At 35.5% G+C, this 19,027-nt stretch overlaps 1 protein-coding gene across 5 annotated transcripts in view; it reads right to left on the bottom strand.

Annotated features, from left to right (window-relative positions):
- Positions 1-536: 536 nt before the first annotated feature.
- Positions 537-19,027, bottom strand: part of ttyh2 (tweety family member 2) — a 57,695-nt gene continuing 39,204 nt past the window's right edge. The window contains exons 4-15 of one of the 5 annotated variants that reach the window (XM_051913740.1): positions 17,179-17,399; positions 14,823-14,918; positions 13,655-13,727; positions 9,771-9,840; positions 9,066-9,121; positions 7,242-7,346; positions 6,879-6,971; positions 6,615-6,757; positions 5,280-5,465; positions 4,932-5,010; positions 4,299-4,325; positions 537-2,494 (exon numbers count right to left, since the gene is read on the bottom strand). In XM_051913740.1, coding sequence (XP_051769700.1) covers positions 2,414-2,494; positions 4,299-4,325; positions 4,932-5,010; positions 5,280-5,465; positions 6,615-6,757; positions 6,879-6,971; positions 7,242-7,346; positions 9,066-9,121; positions 9,771-9,840; positions 13,655-13,727; positions 14,823-14,918; positions 17,179-17,399 — 1,230 coding nt within the window. In that variant the 3' untranslated portion in view covers positions 537-2,413. The remainder of the gene's footprint in view (positions 2,495-4,298; positions 4,326-4,931; positions 5,011-5,279; positions 5,466-6,614; positions 6,758-6,878; positions 6,972-7,241; positions 7,347-9,065; positions 9,122-9,770; positions 9,841-13,654; positions 13,728-14,822; positions 14,919-17,178; positions 17,400-19,027) is intronic. The other 4 variants (XM_051913742.1, XM_051913741.1, XM_051913743.1 and 1 more) reach the window with 4 other exon arrangements.

The raw sequence follows: 19,027 nt of genomic DNA, 5'->3' as shown, positions 1-19,027 counted from the left end.
TTGTTTTCTATAGCAGTGGGGTTGTGCCTATGTATGTTGCTTTCAAACATTCATTTGAAAATCTTATTCATTTAGAAACATGTTTGTGTCTTGGTCTGCAAACCAAAACCCATCATATGATAGGCTAATCAGTACTTTTGCAATAGCTGGGTTAATAATAACTGAAACTGTAAAAGAACACTGGCAGACATATTAAACAAGAAACAAATATGTAATGTATTAGTTAGATCTTAACCATAAAGTAGTACTCACAGGACAAGAGCATTATTATAAACGTAATTTTGAGGCAAGTTGTGATGTAGCCTAACTTTTCAAATGTATTAACACTAGTAGGCCAAAAACGGTTTGATACTTTTGTACACTATACATTTTTGTAGTTTCATCATTTTGAGATTTACATTTTGTTGCAAAGCCAAAAATAGTCTGTTTTTTTGGCAAGTAACATTTTCCCCCATATAGTTTGAAAACCTGCCCTGCTATTGGCTATAAGCTACATAAATGTTATGTACCTAAATAAAAGTTTTCACTCAAAGGTCTCAATTGAAATCAAAATATTTTTTATTATATATCCATGTTTCTGTCCTCTAAGTTAGACAGAAATCAAGCACCACCCTCAGTGTCTGCAACACAGTGTGATTCATGCACCAAGTATTAAAATCAGTTTTAAAAAATGTATTAAAATCACTATGCAATAAACCAGACGGAAGCCACCATCAATCTCAAATGAGGACACGCTGTGCAAGCATCCGTCCATGTTTTATCAAACAATATACTGCGAATGGCACTCAAGAATGGAGCAAAGAAAGAAATACAAATAGTCACACAACATCTGTTACCATACAGGTTATTTACAGCTGGTCAACAGGTCAATTCAAAGCATATGCATTTGCAACATGGGAGAAAATTGGCTCAGTGTGCTTTCTACACTTAGTATGAAAAGAAGGTCTGCAATTTTAAGTTCCAGGTAAAACGACCCGTCATTTGTGCTTGCTGGAAATGAGGTGAAAGTCTCAGGATATTAGAAACATCATTTGTGGTAGAATGTGACAGTGTTTGGTCACTATAAACCCAAAGTGATCATGTTGTGCTTTAAAACGCCTCTACATGCATAAAACAAACAGAAAAGCTTTTATCCCTCCTCTATGTCCCATCCCTGTTAATCATAGATACACACAGTGAATAAAGCAATGAAAGGGAATGAAAACAAAGGCTTTAGAGGCACAAAACATGCTTCCATTCTTGGCACAAAGGACATTTAGAAAACAATTGACTTCACTTCAAAATAAGAAGATAAAAAGAAGATAAGTATCTGTACAGTTAGCCATCATAAAAAGTGATGACATGTTCATGAAGTTCACACTGCACAGTAGCTAAAAAAACAAACGTAAGACAACTTTTCATGAGCAACAATCGCTTGGAAAAGTACCTAGCAAACCTACTATGTTGATACTAGCAATGCTGTACACTATGTAGGACTAAATGTCCAATGGACAGAATATTAATAATTCAACCAGTGTCCACACTTATATGTACAGTCTTTAATATGACAAATGGCTAACCTTTATAAGGTTTGGTACTGTACTCTGGTTAGAGAAAAAACTTGGTCCCATATTATATTAGGTGCCTTTAACTTCTATGTACTTATATATATTTATGTGTGTACATGTAGTTAATTAATATTATATTACTCAGTACTAAATTGTATAATTACACTGTAAATAATTCTAAAAGAACAGTGACTGTTAAGTACCATGTGCTTATTGTGTTCATTTTGTATTGCAAAACACTTTTGCTGCTATTGAGGTGGGATACGGGTAAGTATAGGGACAGGTTTTGTGGTATGGTTAGGTTTAAAGGTGGGTTAAGGGGTAAGTAAAGAATTATAGAGGTAAATTAACAACAGAAGTAATTTCATGCAAGTATTTAAATAAGTACAAATGTATGTACACTACACAATAAGTGCATTACATCAAATAATTTATGTAAATGTTAGTACACAGTAGTTAAAGACACAATATAAAGTGGGTCCAAAATAGTGTTTGTTACCCACACTGAACAGTTTCTGCACTTGAAAGGCAATAGGGAAGACCAACAGTCTATTTGATGTAAAATATGACGTAAACATACAAATAAAACATTATTAGAGACAGGATATTTCAGAACCTCAGTAGTGAGGGAAAAGATGCATCGCACCATCAGAATAATCAACAAACACACACATACATGCAAGCACCCATACGGACACACACAGAGTGCTCTTAAAACGATGTTCTCCTCTCAGACCGTGGTCCTGTAACACAAATAAAGATGCGCACACATGCTGGCGTGAGGGTTTTCCATGTGTCCATATTTCCAGAGTGTGAAGAATCACACCAGACAAAACGTGTGCATGACAGAAGAAAGCGGATCAGTTCTACGCTCGGAAATCCTCCCCAAAGTGTCTGATCTGGTCTTCGGTCATGGAGAGGTAGGTGGCTCTCATGGTTGGAGAGTACTGCGGAGAACATCAACACAGGAGTCACAAACTGACACTATCTAGATGGCTAATATTAAAGCAAACAATGACCATTTTTTAAGAGTGAAATGAAAATGAACTACACTTTTTGTGTTCGTTGTGGACTACAAGTTTAGTATGGTTGCTCGTTTCCGCCACAGAATGAAAACATAAAAAAGGTAATTGTGACTTCTCACAATTCTGACTTCTTTTCCTTGCAATTGCTAGATATAAACTTGCAATTACGTATTATAAAGTCAGAATTGCAAAATAAAAAGCTCGCAATTGCAAGAAATACATCAGATTTTTTATATCTCACAATTCTGACTTTTGAAATATATAATTGCAATTTTTAAAGTCCGAATTTCAAGTGCCAATTTGGACTTTATAACTTGCAATTGCGAGCTTATATCTCTCAATTGAGAAAAAAAGTCAAAATTGCAATCTGACTTTTTTTCCCCTCACAATTGCGAGTTTATATATCCAGCAATTCGACTTTAGAACTCACAATTGTCTTTAAAGCCTATCTCTCAATTCTGAGAAAAAAGTCAGAATTGTGTGATATAACTTTGCCATTCTGACTTTTTCTCTCACAATTGCGAGTTTATACCCTGCAGTTTGACTTTATAACTCATAATTGGGAGATTATGGCCCTGTTTCTACTTGGCATTAAGATGTGTTTTGGTCGATCGGATCACAAGTAGACGAGGGAGACACATTCCCGTTTACACCTGGTGTTTTAATCCGTCTCTTCTGTCCTGATTTATTCGAGGGGAGGGTCTGTGGAAGGGTAAATGTATGTTTTTTTTCAGATCTTTCGATCTAATGGACGAAATACGCTTACGCAATTTACATATGAACACGACCGGAGACGACGAAAAAACAAAAAGCTTTCATTTCTGCTCTAATATCTGTAAAAATCAAGAATGGTGAGAGAACATTGTGCTTGGTATGTTTTTCGTTTTCAAACTAAACTTGGGTCTTTAGTCGACAAAGTTTAAATCCCACCTGGCTAGCACGCTTCCCATAATGTTTACGCATTAGGTCAGTATGTGGAGAGTAGGCGATCTTTTGTGCTGGTTTCGACCACATAGTGTTTACACTATGAAAGTAATCTGGTCAAATGCGTTTTAGACTACCTCTGGAAATGGTCGAAAGTGGAAAGCTCAAAACATTTAGACCTCGTTTACACCTGTATTTAGCGTTGTCCACTTGTGATCCGATCGACCAAACTCATCTTAATATCAGGTATAAAGAGAGCCTTTACGTCACAATACTGAGAAACTCGCAATTGCGAGAAAAAAAAGTCTGATATAAAAATTTGCAATTACCCTTTTTTATTTCATATTCCCTGGAAGAAGCAAGCTTCCATAGATTACTGATTATGCCAAGGCAGGTTTTTTTTTTTTTTTATCTAGTTAATATCTAAAAGACTAATTTTGTCATCATTTACTCACCCTCATGTCACTCTAAATCTGTATAAAGTTATTAGCTGACAAAAGGGTTTTTAAGGCATGCTAGTGACCAGACAACACTACATTTAAACATAGAATTAACTAAAATGCTCTTGCAAATACATCCTGATCTCCTACCAATAGGGGGCGTGCTCTACATAACTCATCTGTGTCTAACATACAACATGTGTAGGTGTGTCTATGAGGATCCATGCCAGGAGTGAAAAAGGGAAAAACCACCCAAACAAAATTTATTATGAAAACAAGGGATGAAATAACAGAAAAATTGGGGGGAAGTTCAGATAACAAAGGGACTGAGACAATAATACTGCAATCATACAGCAACTTACGCGGTTTATATATGGCTGAGAGTAAAGCTCCAAAAAGAATGTTTTTTTTTTTGTTTTTTTTGGTTAAAATAAGGAAAAAATAAGAACAGAAACATACAAACAGAGAAACATACAAACAAACAAAGAAAAAACGTAAAAGAAGCTATTAGCAGAAGACAGTACAAAGCCACTAAAGAACAAATAGATTAAGATTAGAAATAATAATGGTAAGAGTTTAAAGTCAACATGAAACCTAACTTTAGCCGATTTACTCTCACTTAATATGTTTGTGGGCTGCTTAATATTTTTGTGGAAACAGTGATACCTTTTTGTTTGACATTCTTTGATAAGTAGCAAACAAAAGAACAGCATTTATTTGAAATATTTGTTTTTTATTTAAAACAAATGTCTTTACTGTCGCATTTGATTAATGTCTACCTACTGAATAAAAGTATTCATTTCTTAAAAATCGTACCCACCCAAAACTTTTGAGCAGTAGTGTACAGATGGTCAATTTTGGTTTCATGTTGACTTTAAAATATTGTGTCCTTGTTTTGAAAAAAGGTTAAATCTTTGGTGTAAATTATTGTCACTGTGTAAACATGAGTGTATGTGTGGTCATGAGAAGGACTGGGCCGCTGGAGCCCAACGCACCGAAGGAGGAGGAGATCCCCTCCCGATCAGAGGCACGTTCTCATAGCGTGGGTTTCCACCAAACAGCGCAGACTGGTTCCTGACAAAACAAGACAATGATGAATAAAAGGAGAAAGTGATGGGGAGTGTTCAAGACAGACTGAGAAAGGAAATAAGTATTTTAGAAGTAATACAGTGAGCTTCATCTAATATTCTTTTAAGAAAAGAAAATCAATCAACAGCTCCCTTTTATTACATCCAAAAGTTATTGAATTAAGCTGTCACACAATATTCAGACGCATCCATCTGAAAAAGAGGAAATCAGAGAATATGAAAAAGAATAAATCATGTTTAAAAGGTGACTCCTACATATATTCTGACAGGGGTGCGTTGGACACGGCCTGTGTCGGAGGGTGCAGGCTGGTCTGGCTGCCCATGCTGCTACTGTAGCTGCAGAAGCTGTGCATGTTGCCCTGGTGCGGATGGTGGGACGTTATTCGCCGGCTCTGAGGGTTAAATGGGTCCCCGTCATCGATGTCATCGTAATCTCTATCTCTGTGGAGAGAGAAAGAGAAGCATTGTATGCTATAGTATACACTACCATTCAAAACATTTGGGGCCGGGAAGAATTTTAACTCTTTCTCCGCCATTGACAGAATTTTACATAATTTACAAAACGTTTCCCCGCCATTGACGAAATTTTCTGACTTTTCGTATTTTTACTGTTATAGAGTAGGGGGTGCTATTACGAATCTTCTGAAAGAGTACAGAATCTCCCGATCAAAATATGCAAAAAAGGAGCAGAAACAAGCAATAAAAGCATGATAAGAAAAAGTGATTTTCTCAGCTTTTTGTTCAAAATGTACCTATTTTTTTTTAATGAAACTTACCCACATTCAAGTGTTGAGAATGCATGAAGTTAGAACAATGCAGGTTTTTGTTTGTTTGTATTGTTTAAAAGCAGAGGCTATGTTCTTTCTTTTGATATATTGCATGTTCAAATATTTGTACAACAAAATATTCTGGGGGCCATTACATTTTTGTGAAAATTATAAAAAATGCTGGTGGTGGATGGGAACATTTTTTTTTTTTTTTTTTTTTTAAACGCTGGCAGGGAAAGAGTTAAATGTTTTTCAAAGAAGTCTCTTATGCTCACCAAGGCTGCATTTATTTGATAAAAAAAATACAGTAATATTTTATAAAATATAGTTATATAATTACAATTTTAAAAAAAACTTTTCTATTTTAACATTACTTTTTTTTTTTGTGATGCAAAGCTGAATTTTCAGCATCATTACTCCAGTCATCAGTGTCACATGATACTTTAGAAATCATTCTAATATACTGATTTTCTGCTCAAGAATCAATGTTGATAACGGTTGTGCTGCTGCTTAATATATTTGTATATAAAATATAATATATTTTATATTTTTTTCAGGATTCTTTGATGAATAGAAAGTGAATAAGAGCAGCATTTATTTGAAATAAAAATCTTTTGTAACATTATAAATGTCACTTTTGATCAATTTATTCTTGCTTCTGGAGATCTTTCTTCATGCAAAGCTCTAAAAGCTCTGCCTGTAACTTTCAACTGACTTCCAAATAACTTAATTAGCTAGTTTATGTATGTTTGATTAGAGTTAAGTGCACAATATTCAATGTGTGTGAATGCACCGTAATGCATTCTGTGTGTGTGTACTGTACCTGTTGGCGATCTGTCGCCACGCTCTCGGGATGGCGCACAGCATGACGGAGAAGGCACAGGCCGCCAGGAGAGAGAACAGACAGAGATACAGTAACCCCTCCACACCATCATAACACACACCTATCAGCGCGTCCAGGTAGTCCTGCAAACACACACATGCCACAAGAGATTTAGATGCACTTTACTAATTGTGGAAATCTCACCAATCACGCAGTATCATATTAGACAGAAGCAGGTGTGGAATGTGCATGAGTGCTTGCTACCTTATTAAGTCCTCGGCAGTCTAGAAGAGCAGTGAGCTGATGTAAACCGGCCTCTGAATTATTCAGTAGATGCTGAATACTCAATAAATCCCTCTGAAAAGAACCACACACAATAGCTATGAAAAAAACTAACTAACTAACTAATATATATTATATATATATATATATATACATATACATATACATACTTATACACACACACTATTTATATATTACATTATATTATTTCAGTTTATTGCTATACTGCATTTATGTTGATCTAATTTCAATGAATAATTGTATCACATTTTAACTATAATGCATAAAAATTGTGTAATACAGTAAAAAGTACAAAGTAAAACAAAGTGTGAGGTGTACACTCACCTCAGCTGTGGGGAACAGAGGCACTGCAAACTGCAGGAGACCCTGTATCTGGATCTGCATGGTGGTCAGCGATCTCTGGAAGACAGTCAGTGACTGCAAAACAAACTAATTCAGGATCAGTCTGTTTTGTTTAAGGGCTAACAAACTCAACATTAACAGTTCATCACAGGCTCGGTTCTGATGTGCAGTTCCACTCTCTACCAGCAGAGGGAGAAACTGCACCATCCACAGATAAACAAAGCTGGTATTACTACTGCCAGCTCTCAAATCTATATAAATGACCAAAAAAAAAAAAAAAAAAAAAAAATTAAAGTAAATAAAGCATTGTGTCTGAGGATGATGATTTCATTAGTATATTCTAGGGATGATAATTTTTGTATTACAATAATGAGATTTTTCTGTGATGAAAATAATGCATAGAAAAATGATTTTGTGATGTAATATGACCCAGGCTTTTGTTCACAAGATTCACCAGCAGGTGGAACATCAGATAAACCTAAAACCTGATTACATTAATCCACTTTCTTTTTTACAATTTCCATCCTCTTGTTTTGATGTGAGATGAATAATTAATTAATTCACTGTGAAAACATATCTCCATTTCAGACCACACATGAACAGAAGAGCCAAAAAAAAAAAAAAAAAGTGACAGACACTGTGCAAGACTGAATAAACACCAATTGGAAACTAAACAAAGATGAGACCAAGAAAAGAACATGAAGAGAAGGGAATATGATTAAAAAGACCAGATATTCATCTCATTACAAGAACATTTTCATACATTAAGTGCTGATGATGCTCTACAGACTGATATTTCTCTGTGTGTACATAAATATCATGCAACTGAGCTCTTGTTATGAACATCTTTGCTTCCCTTTCCCTGTGACAACTCTATTGATCTGAGAGAGATGTCTACAGTTACTCTGCTACAGCAAGTCAAGCTGAACTGCAGCAAGCTGAGATGTAGGACACTGGCCTTTTACTGCCTGACCTAAAAACCCCTGAGATGCTCAGAGACAGGAGAAGAGAGGGAGAAAGACACAGAGTCAGGGAAAGGGTAAAGTATGAAAAGAGGACATCGATAAGTCCATTGCAGTTTGGAATCGAGAACTGATTCCTACTGGCCGTTTCAAAACCTAAATACTGTAGAGAGCATTTTAGGCATCATAGGTACATTTCCAATGAGAAAACTGTTACAAAATGTAACAAGGGGATATTTTAAGGCAGCATTACATTTATCCTTTGCAGAAAAGATGGGCAGAGTAAAAGAATCCATACAAGATGGTGGATAAAGCATAAAAAAATGTTTATTATAAACGTAATTATAATTCATTCAATATAGAAAAGGTATTGATAAAAAGTTTAATTTAATTAAAAAATTATTTTACCCAACACTTGTGTGTGCTATGTATTTTTATGCCTTTTTCCAAAATTGGTGTCAGGTTTCATTTAAGTTCCTATGCTATGAAAAAATAATTATGATTTGTAACGTTGCACTCTGAAATGGATATGATGAGAAACACTAATACAAAAGATAACAAATGCATGTCACTGACTGACTGACTGACTGACTCACTGACTCACTCACTGACTGACTCACTGACTCACTGACTCACTCACTCACTCACTCACTCACTCACTCACTCACTCACTCACTCACTCACTCACTCACTAAAGTACTAAAAGATTTGTTAGGAAATCTGTATTGTTCAATAAAATGAGAATCAAAATAGCATCAATACATTCCTTATGATTCACATCCCTACACGTGATCGCTTTGAGGGAGGAATTAAAGAACATAAAAAGTGCAATTAACCATAGTACCTGCTGAAATGGGTTGGGGAGAGTCTGGCTGCAGTACAGGTAATAATGCACAATATCTACAAAAGAAGAGGAGAAAAGAAAGAGTACATTATGAACAGCATGACATCCAGACCAAAAGAAAGAAAGGAAAAAAAACTCTCTTTAAAATCCTCTTTTTTCCCTTCTGGTTATTTTGATTAAATGCACCTTCTGATGCATGACATCCACTGTACTAGACAGATGTGTAGAAGCCATTTTCAACCATTCAGGCTGTGACGTTATATTCATTTTGAGGTGAACTATTCCTTTAAGTCTTGCGAGCTATGAAAAAGCAGCCTCTGAGGAATGATTTTTTTTCCTCTGGGATGCTCCGTCCTCGAGCACCTGAGGGAGCTTCTGTCTGTCTGGTAGTGCAGGAACATATTATGGCTGAGAACAGGATTAAAGTTACATAATCACAGGAATGGCCATTTTACAGATGTATTCAGTCACAGTGATTATGGAGCAGGATTAAAGGTCTCTCAGATTAACCCTTCAAACTATTCAAGCACTTGATAGTGTAAAAATGCCATTTCATGCAAATTTGGTTCACTGAAGAACCATAATCCCCATTCATAAAATGATATTAAATGAACCGGCCATGACTGTGTTTGTGTGTGTGAGTGTGTGTGTTCATGTCTGTTTTTCTCCAAACAAAAATACATTTGGAATAAGAGATACACTTACCTGAGCTGATTATGTCTTTTGTTTGGTTCATTAGAAATTTGTCTGGCGCAACACAGAAGTCACTTGTACCCTAGACCGCAAAACACACATATAAAAGAAAAAAAGGTATATGTATGTATTATGTATATATATATATTAGTCCTGTGATGGTGGAAAAAATCTTACTGACCCCAAACTTCTGAATGTTAGTCTATATATTGGTGCAATAGGTGAAGGGACATAAATCGACATAAACAGGAAGTACACACAGGTGCAAACACACACTCATATATTGCAGACTTGTAGAATAAACTCAGAGGTCTAAATAAACAGCTATCTGTCAGACAGGAAGGATTGTACGGCATGAGTCATATCACACAGACTTCACACATTCTGTACAGGCAACAGGAAGTAGTGCTGCAGTGCAGACACTGTACAATGCTATAATGTCTATCTAAGAAAAAAAACAGTCATGCAGAAACACAACACGTGCACTCTGTCTGCACATAAACATCCTCAGGCGGTGAAAGGAACATATATTTCTGTCAACAATACATTTGCATTCAACGATGACAAAATTGTTCTATTCTGCCAGTAGCGGTTTCTCTGACAAGGCAAGAAAAGACCCAAATAAATAAATAAATAAATAAATAAAAATAATAAAAAAATAAATACTGAATACATAAATAGATAAAATAAAATAAAATAAAATAAAATGATATATCTATATTTGAAATTCCTCAGGTGCAAAGAAACCTAGGCCTTTATCACATGGCGACTCATTAGGAGCCTTTTTTCTGCAGTAATACATGTCTATCAACTTTAAAACATTCCCCTCATCCTGTCTCAGAGCAAGGAAGTTTAAAGTCAAGTCCACATCCTGTTGAACTCCTGAGGCTCAATACCTTGTGTTATGCATTAATTCATTAGCCGTGAAGACAGGATCAAAGTGTCTGTGTCTAACGCCTGCAGGAAAGATGAGTTCATTACAGCGAACTGAGTGTGTCCACTGATGCTGAAGAGGTGGTACATCTACATTTCTCTCTTAATGAGCTGATAGGGGAAATATTTGCAACCTGGAAGTATAAACTAAATTAGTCACACACAGAGAAACATAAATCGGTATATCTGTAAACAGAACATGTGGTGTGCCAATGAGTGTGTATTTCAGTGTTTTCTACAATGTTTTCAACATTACATTATTAATAAACTAATATTTTTGTGTAATATATATATATATATATACACACACACACCGATTTTAACAAACAATTATTGGCCAATACCAATACCAATATCTGTCACTTCCTGTGTTTTGAAATTTTGTCATCAAAACAGATAGTATTTTGATCATGTTTTAAATCAGCAAAGTTCAAAAACACCTTCATTAAATTATACTAGCAGGTTTATTGCTGTTGCATCATCAAATAATTTCTAATGAACATCGATTGGATCCATTTAACATTCAGCAGGCCAACATAATTACAACAGAACAAAGATATATATGAAATAAACAGTGCTTTTTAGGTAGGTTTAATAGTTTTCAGGTACAGAAATAAAGTAAATAAATGTAAAATAGCACTGCATATTCTTCACTGTATACATTAAATACATATTAATCCTTTATTTTAACAGACTTTATTATGATTCATCTTCTAATTTGTTTTTTTTGTATACATTTTAATATTTTTTGTAAGTTTAAATATGTACGAGATCTCCTTTACTAAGGCGGGACTCTTATTTTGACGGGTGTTCTAGTTTACGGAGCTCTATGGGTTTTGACAAGAAGAGCACGCAGTTCTTCATATAGATATTTTGCAGATTTAAAGTTCAATTTATTAAGCACCCCCCGAAAAGGCATGAGATATATATGTATTTGTTAACTGTTAGTTGTAATAAGTGTTTTGTGTAATTCACTATATGTTGAAGATAATGCAACGGACAGAGAGATTTTAATGTGCAGTTCTTGTTTAGCTCTTATGGTGATTTTTTTTTGGAGTGAAAACATGCAGTAAACTTAATAAAACATCAGTAAAGTTTTGGTCATCATTCGGATGGGGTCCGCTACACTTATGAAAGTTACAAAAGTTGCTTAGACAGTGTGCCATTTTCTGTCTTTTGTTATTTGATTAGAATTAAAGCGCAGACAGCAGCACTAGGATTATGCAACAGTCATTATACAGCTCAGTGCCTTCACGCAGGTAATTAATAAACTATCGGTTTGTTATATCGGCCTTTTTCCTGCTATAGCTGATGGTTGTAAATTGAGCAAAAATCGGCCGATAAATATCGGCGGCCGATACATCGGTCCATCCCTAATATATATATATATATATATATATATATATAAAACACATAATTCGGTAAAGTCAAATTTTAGTTTAAATCAGACTATACTAGTAATATTAGTTTGCTTTTGAACAGTGAAAACAGCACAACGGAAAGTTTCCATTCTTTGTTATTTCTGAGTCCCACTCTCTCTTTCTCATCATATTCAATTCAGGCTGCAAACTCACATACATATATATTGTAACCCGGGTTGTGAGCAGCATATATATTGCTCGGGACTGTGTACATTCATCAGTGGGAGAACATCTGTGCAGGAAACACTTGTGTATTAGGAAATAGATTGGCAAGTATAACACAAGAACAGTATTTTCTCGCACAGGAAAAATATCTCTTTCCACACACACACACACACACACACACACACACACACACACACACACACACACACACACACACACACACACACACACACGCTACAAGTTCTGCTGACAGACTCTATTGATTCTTCCATACTGTTTGCTTTCTTTGTGGATATAATTGGTTTGTGGGTAGCTGTTTAAATGCATTCATAACCTGCCAGTTAGAGTTAGAGTAGGAGAATAACTGGGTGAGTGAGTGAGAGAAATTGTTTGAAAGAGAAAATAGAGAGGATATAAGATAAAACTTTGCCAAAGTTCCCAGCACACCAGAGTTCTGAGCCTAAAATAGGAGCCTTAAGGTAAAAAAAAAAAAAAAAAAAAAAAAAAAAAGCCATGAACAGCTCATCCACACAGCCAGATTTAATGCAATTCATTTAATTTGATATCAACTAATTTGATTGCAATGCACTAAACTCAAAAGCTATCGACAAAATGTTGTTTTGGAAGTAATGTCTAAATCAAAAAAGTCACCAGGTCTTTTTAACTGAAGGTGGGCCACCATTCTTACTTAATATGCATGCCATCATATTAAGCAATGCAAAAAGAGATTTGGACAATGCTTTTGAGGAGCTCAGCTTTCAAAGTTTGACAAATTGTTTAAATAATTTTATTTATTTTCATATCCAAAAGGACAAAACAGCAGATTCCTCTCCCAGGGTCTTACTGAGACCCAACTATTAGTGTATGAATACGAAGAAAAGGTTACAAGAATTGGTTTTACTAAACTAGAAAAGATCAGAGACCACGTGTGAATCGTAAAATAAGAGAAATCCAACAGTGGTTTTACATTCCTTGCACTTCCTTTTATTTCCCCCTCCTTTATTGATGTGGTTTAAAGAAATCTGCCACATTTTACTCTTTTCCCAATAAACACATAAACCGCAGTGATTTTGATAGCACACACACCCACATCAAACACAATAAATTGGAAGTTTATCACCTCCTTCAGGCAAGCAGACAGCATTTGACTAGTATTTGTCATGCTTTGCCACATAAACAAGCTTTTGATAGCAATGGACTCACTGTGACCCGCCTCAAGTGCATATCAAAACCAAATAACATCACATACACACTATGATATGTAAACACATGCAGTGTTTTGGATGGAAATAGTGATAATGTGTTTGTCTTGAATTCTCCATATCTCAGATAATGGTCTGAACAGATTCAAAGACAGGCTTGTTGGCTGATACTCACCACTGCAGTGGCCACATCAGCTCCGAGAGACGCCCAACTCAGTATCAGAGTCAGAACCCCGAACACCATCATCCTGCACACACACACCATAAACAATACAGTATAATAAACAATTTTGGTACCGTACAGGGTGACGCCTAAAATTCAATTGAGAAACCAGTTAAGAATTAGTATGACAATATGGGTGTTAATGCACTTAATTGTCATAAAAGTAATGCACAACAGAAACAAAATCTTAATGGTGCAAAAAAATGCAAAAAAAAAAAAGCAGAAAAAAAAAAAATAATTACTATTTTTGGGGTGAAATGGCCTTGTTTTGGTGAGATTCAACCAAGCTTAGGTTTGTGCTTTGTGTTTGTGTGCAAGTAATTTGGGTGGACAGCACCACTCTTGGCCGACTGAGCTTATTTCACATATTTTGTCCCCCATGAATCTTTCTAAACAATGGTTTTGTACCATATACACCATCACTGAGATAAATTTAAAATCTTTTTCATACCATAATCCCTATGCTTCTATAAGACTGCAGAACACACTCCCAATGCTTTACTTTATATTGAACATGACAGCAGGCACTGTGTGACTAAACTAAATGCTTTACACTATAGGAAATACTGTGCAGTAAAATCCAGCTGATAAATTAAACAATTACTCATGCCTATCCTATTAGTTTCCTTTTAAAATTTGTCATTTGAATGAGAGCAGTAGTGAAACTCAATGTTCTGTCATTTTCAGGTGTACAGCATTACTTCAGACAATCCTTTGAGAATGAGGAGAACATTTTATTTGCTGTTCTTTTCTCTTTGATCTTTCTTTAATTAACTTGTTTAAAGGGGGTCACATCATACATTTTTTATTGTTTTTCTTCCCTAAGATAAAGTTTCTCCTACAGATAAAGTTAGACACTTTTTTTTCCATGCCCAAACAGTCATTTTTCATCCCCGATTTGAACCTTAAAATGAAATGTTTTTGCTTATTTTCAATAAACAGTCTTGGAGAGGATGTTTTCTGAATGTTAAAGGATTATTTTGATAGTACAATGAACTTTAAAAGATCAAGGAAATATGACCTCTTTAAAAATTTGAGGGCTCTATGACAATATCACTCAAACAAAGATGTCTTTATTTCCAGTATGTATCAGTGTAATGTAATGTAGGTTTGTACTCACGTAGTAAGCAGCCAGCGGGATTGCTTGGCCAGACCCAGACAAGCAGCAAGACAGATGACCAGATCCAATATTAGTATTAGGAGGTATGTCAACCACCTTCAGAAGAAAGAACAACCAGCAAAAACATTACATGTCGTGATATGAGATGCTGTAGAGAATATAATGGCAAGTTTAGAAACTATACCAGTGCTGCATGATTTATCGTTATTAAATCGCACGCAATTTGGCAAAGGCTGTGATTATTTAATGTGCAGCTTGTCAGATTAAATAATTGTTGTAAATGCTTCTCCATCTGAAATCCAGAGGGCGCTCTTGCACAGAAACTCCAAATATGCCCTGCTGCAGAAGAAGATAACACACATCATATCACTGTAGCTGAATAAACAGAAGACTGAAATGCTTTGATTGATTAAATGTGACTAATAAACACACGACTGCCTTATTCTGTGTAAGAAACCACATCATCTCACAGATGGATGCTCAACTGTCGTTATGAAGTGAGTTTGGAGTAAAAACATGTTATTAAATGTTGTCTTTTGTTTGACAAGATGTTAATGCTTCTCATGTCTGGAAAGATGTTTGACACGTGTTGATTTTTTAAATGTACATTATAAGCAATTCAAACTCGCAGTGCTTTCAGATGGATTCGCATTTGGAGCCATAACGTTAATTCACTGACAAGCTGCGCATTAAAAAAAAAAAAAAAAAAAAAAAAAAAAAAAAAAATCGCAGCCTTCGCAATCATAATCGCACTAAGAATCGCGTTTAAGCGATACCGTGTGATAAATCGTGTAAACTGAAATCCCTGGTTTAATGTCCTTATTTGCAATGTCAGTGTCATTGATTGGAAAAACACCACACGCGACCAGGACTTTTCAGACTATAAAGGTAAGAGTGAAACGGTCTCTTCTTCACTCCAATTGACACATTTTATGTTGCTGTTTGACATTTCCCCCCCCAAACAACTGTTTATAAACAGCGTGCAGTGTTTCAAGCATGCGAATATGTGGCACTGAGGTGATTGGATGTCAGGAGCTAACTTGCTAAGCCTCTAGAAGTCGTAACATTCTAACACAGCATGGTTTCACAAGTTTGGCAAGGCAGTTTGGGGTTAACAGTGCAAAAGCGATGCTAACCCAGCTCCGGGCCAGGTATTTATAACCCCGGATAAAAAGCGACACTAACCCCGCTTCCAAATTACAAGTGTGAAATTTTCCTTTACCCAGGGTTAACAGCGGGGTTTAGAATGACAACAAACTGGGGTTAAGCGCAGTGTGAAAAGCCCTTTTGAGTGGAAATGTGTTTCAATAAAAGTATTTTGCATTGTCAAGCAAAACAATGCACAATAGAAAATTTTCATTTTCAAAATGACAAATGAAATCTATATTTTCTCAGCTGTTTCACATAGACCAAAGAGACGTGATTATGTCTCCTGCTTCTCAGATTTTCTGATGATATTTCAACAGGATCTCAAACTGTTCTCAAATTGATCAAAGTCTGCAATAAAATACAATAAAACTCTGAACTCAAACATTTTTCATCAGATTCAAGACCAAGTTTTCTGAGCTATGCTATCCACATTCACATTATACTCATCTTTTATGTCAACATGTTATTGTTTCATTTGCATCATTTTTATTTTTCCTAAAGACTTTTAGGTTGCATATACTTTTGTGAAACATGTCCAAGACTCTAAGTGATAAAATCTTGGTGTGTGTGTGTGTGTGCTGGTGAGGCCACTCCAGAGAGCTCTTCGTCTCTGAAAATAATTCATAATAGATGAACAACTTCTATAGGTATTAATATTTCATATGCTGAAACGTCAGAGGAGAATAGATGAGCTTGTCTCTTCCTATAAACTACCCTTAGACACATGCAGACACATCCACATTATCACTATCACATGTCAGCTTTATTAATATGTCTCCTATCAAAGATGAACTTTTCTGGCAACCTAAACTAAAGAATTGTGACATCATCACTTATCAACCTGTCATCTGCAATGTGGAATGATGACAGGAATATAAATTCAGCACTGGCGGATGTTTTGATGAATGACCAGCGGTGAAGCTGCAGCAGTAAATAACATGTGATCTATAGTGTCTAACACAAGGAAATGACTTTAAATGCAACTATGAAACAGATTGTACACATGCAGTCATGCATTAGCAGTTGATGGACTACTAAGGTGCTTCACTCAACCACACTTAGCAGAATATGAGGAGTCAAGGACAAAATACTTCATGATTTTTCCTGCTACAAAACAAGGGTGGAAAAAAGACCTGCATTCTACAGAAAATATAATACAGGAGAGGTACATTATGGTAAAATTCAAGGTGGCAGCTCTCATCGTTACCTGTAATACTCCACATATGCAGTCTGATCAGCTATGGCAGCCAGGTCTACTTTTGCCTTTTCCCAGTCAGGAAGCCCCAGCAGTTGCTTAATGATGTTGTCTGACATCTGTTGCATGAACTGCAGCGTCTGCACAAAGTCTCCCCGTGCAGCAAAGATCTCGCCCAGTCGAGACAAGTGCTCATTTAGGCCGCTCTGCATGCCTCCCATAGTACCCGTCACCTGTGAGAGTAAATATCATTGTTAGTGCAATCAGAAATATTTTGAGGGGTTTATAATGACAATGTACCATTGAAAAAGGGTCAGTACGTTTTTTTTTTTTTTTTTAAGAAATTGTCATGTATCATGGTTTCCATAAAAATATTAAGCAGCACAATTGTTTTCAACTCTAATAATAAAAGAAAAGTTTCTAAAGCAGCAAATCAGCATATTAGAATGATTTTTGAAGGATCATGTGACACTGAAGACTGGAGAAATGGCTGCTGAAAATTCAGCTTTGCCATGACAGAAATAAATTATATTTTAAAAACACATTTTTTAAAATTGTATCAATATTTCACAATATTGCCATTTTTACTGTATTTTGATCCAATAAACACAGCCTTTGTGAGCATAAAAGGCTTACATCTTACCAACCCCAAACTTTTAAACAGTAGTGTACTTCATTGCAACTTTAAAGTCCCCCTGTAGTCAATAATTTTATCCTTTAAAACTCATCTTTCATCACCAAAATTACATATTTAAATGTTTTTTCCTGTAAAAAAAAAAAAAATCTTCATGCCTTAAAATAGCTTGACTGTAACTCTACGCCCTAGCATCATTTAGTATATGCCGGATCCATGAATATGCTATTTAGCCCCGCCTCCACTCACTTGCACAAGCTCAGAGATCCACTCGGTCAACTTTACTGAGGTAAACGCTGCACAATGGTATCACTCTTTACAATGCTGGAAACATAACGGTAATTAATATGATTAGCCTTTGGCTTGACTAAATTATCAAACAGCTGCTAATAATGTGTTGCTAATGTTACACAAACCATGTTCCCGTTCATCGTCTCAGAGTCAGACAGCTGCCTTTTCCATAGAAACACTTTACACAACTTCAGTTCGTCAGTGGAGAAAGGCATATAGTTCATCATAGCATAATAATATACAACATATACATAAAATTCTTCCACTATATTGCTAAATGTACACGATTTTTCATATCAACAGAAAAATATTCCAGGATAACCTGGCTTCATTTGAGACTCCCCTGCTTCACAGCATAGTAATGATATGCTAAAGCCCGCCTGCACATTGACGGGATTGGTTAATTATTATTAAACTATTGGTTAAGGTAGTTTGTGACGTAAGAAACACCAGCGATTTTAAACCACGTTTTTGAGACCATCTTTGGTAAACTGAAGTTTTAAGGAGAAAATACTCAGCAATGGTGTTAACTCACGAATTTGCACATGGTTTGTCTCAAAGCATATTAAAAACACCATGTAGACATATAAACAACGTTAAAAACTTGATTTTCACCACAGGGGGACCTTAGGTTAGTACTTGACTTTATTGAACTTTATTGACTTTATTTGAAATTGCAGTCTAAATGCAGCCTAAAGAGACATGCCACTGTCTCTCTTGTGATCAAAAATATTGACAAGAAGAAGAACAGAGGAAAAAAAAAAAAAAAAAAAAACCTCAATGCTTTTTGCAGAATCTTACAGACTCCAAAATACTTCAGGTTGTTTACTTTTCATTACTGAAAACCTTCAGATCACATTTAAATCATCAGTTCAAAATGCAAGTAATTAATTAAAAAGCTTTTAGAGTTCACATTGTTAATTTACCTTCACAATC

The sequence above is a fragment of the Ctenopharyngodon idella genome, chromosome 12 (assembly GCF_019924925.1).
Source record: "Ctenopharyngodon idella isolate HZGC_01 chromosome 12, HZGC01, whole genome shotgun sequence".
Taxonomy (NCBI): Eukaryota; Metazoa; Chordata; class Actinopteri; order Cypriniformes; family Xenocyprididae; genus Ctenopharyngodon; species Ctenopharyngodon idella.
The sequence above is the reverse complement of the archived record's forward strand: the minus strand, read 5'-3'. Positions and strand labels throughout refer to the sequence as shown.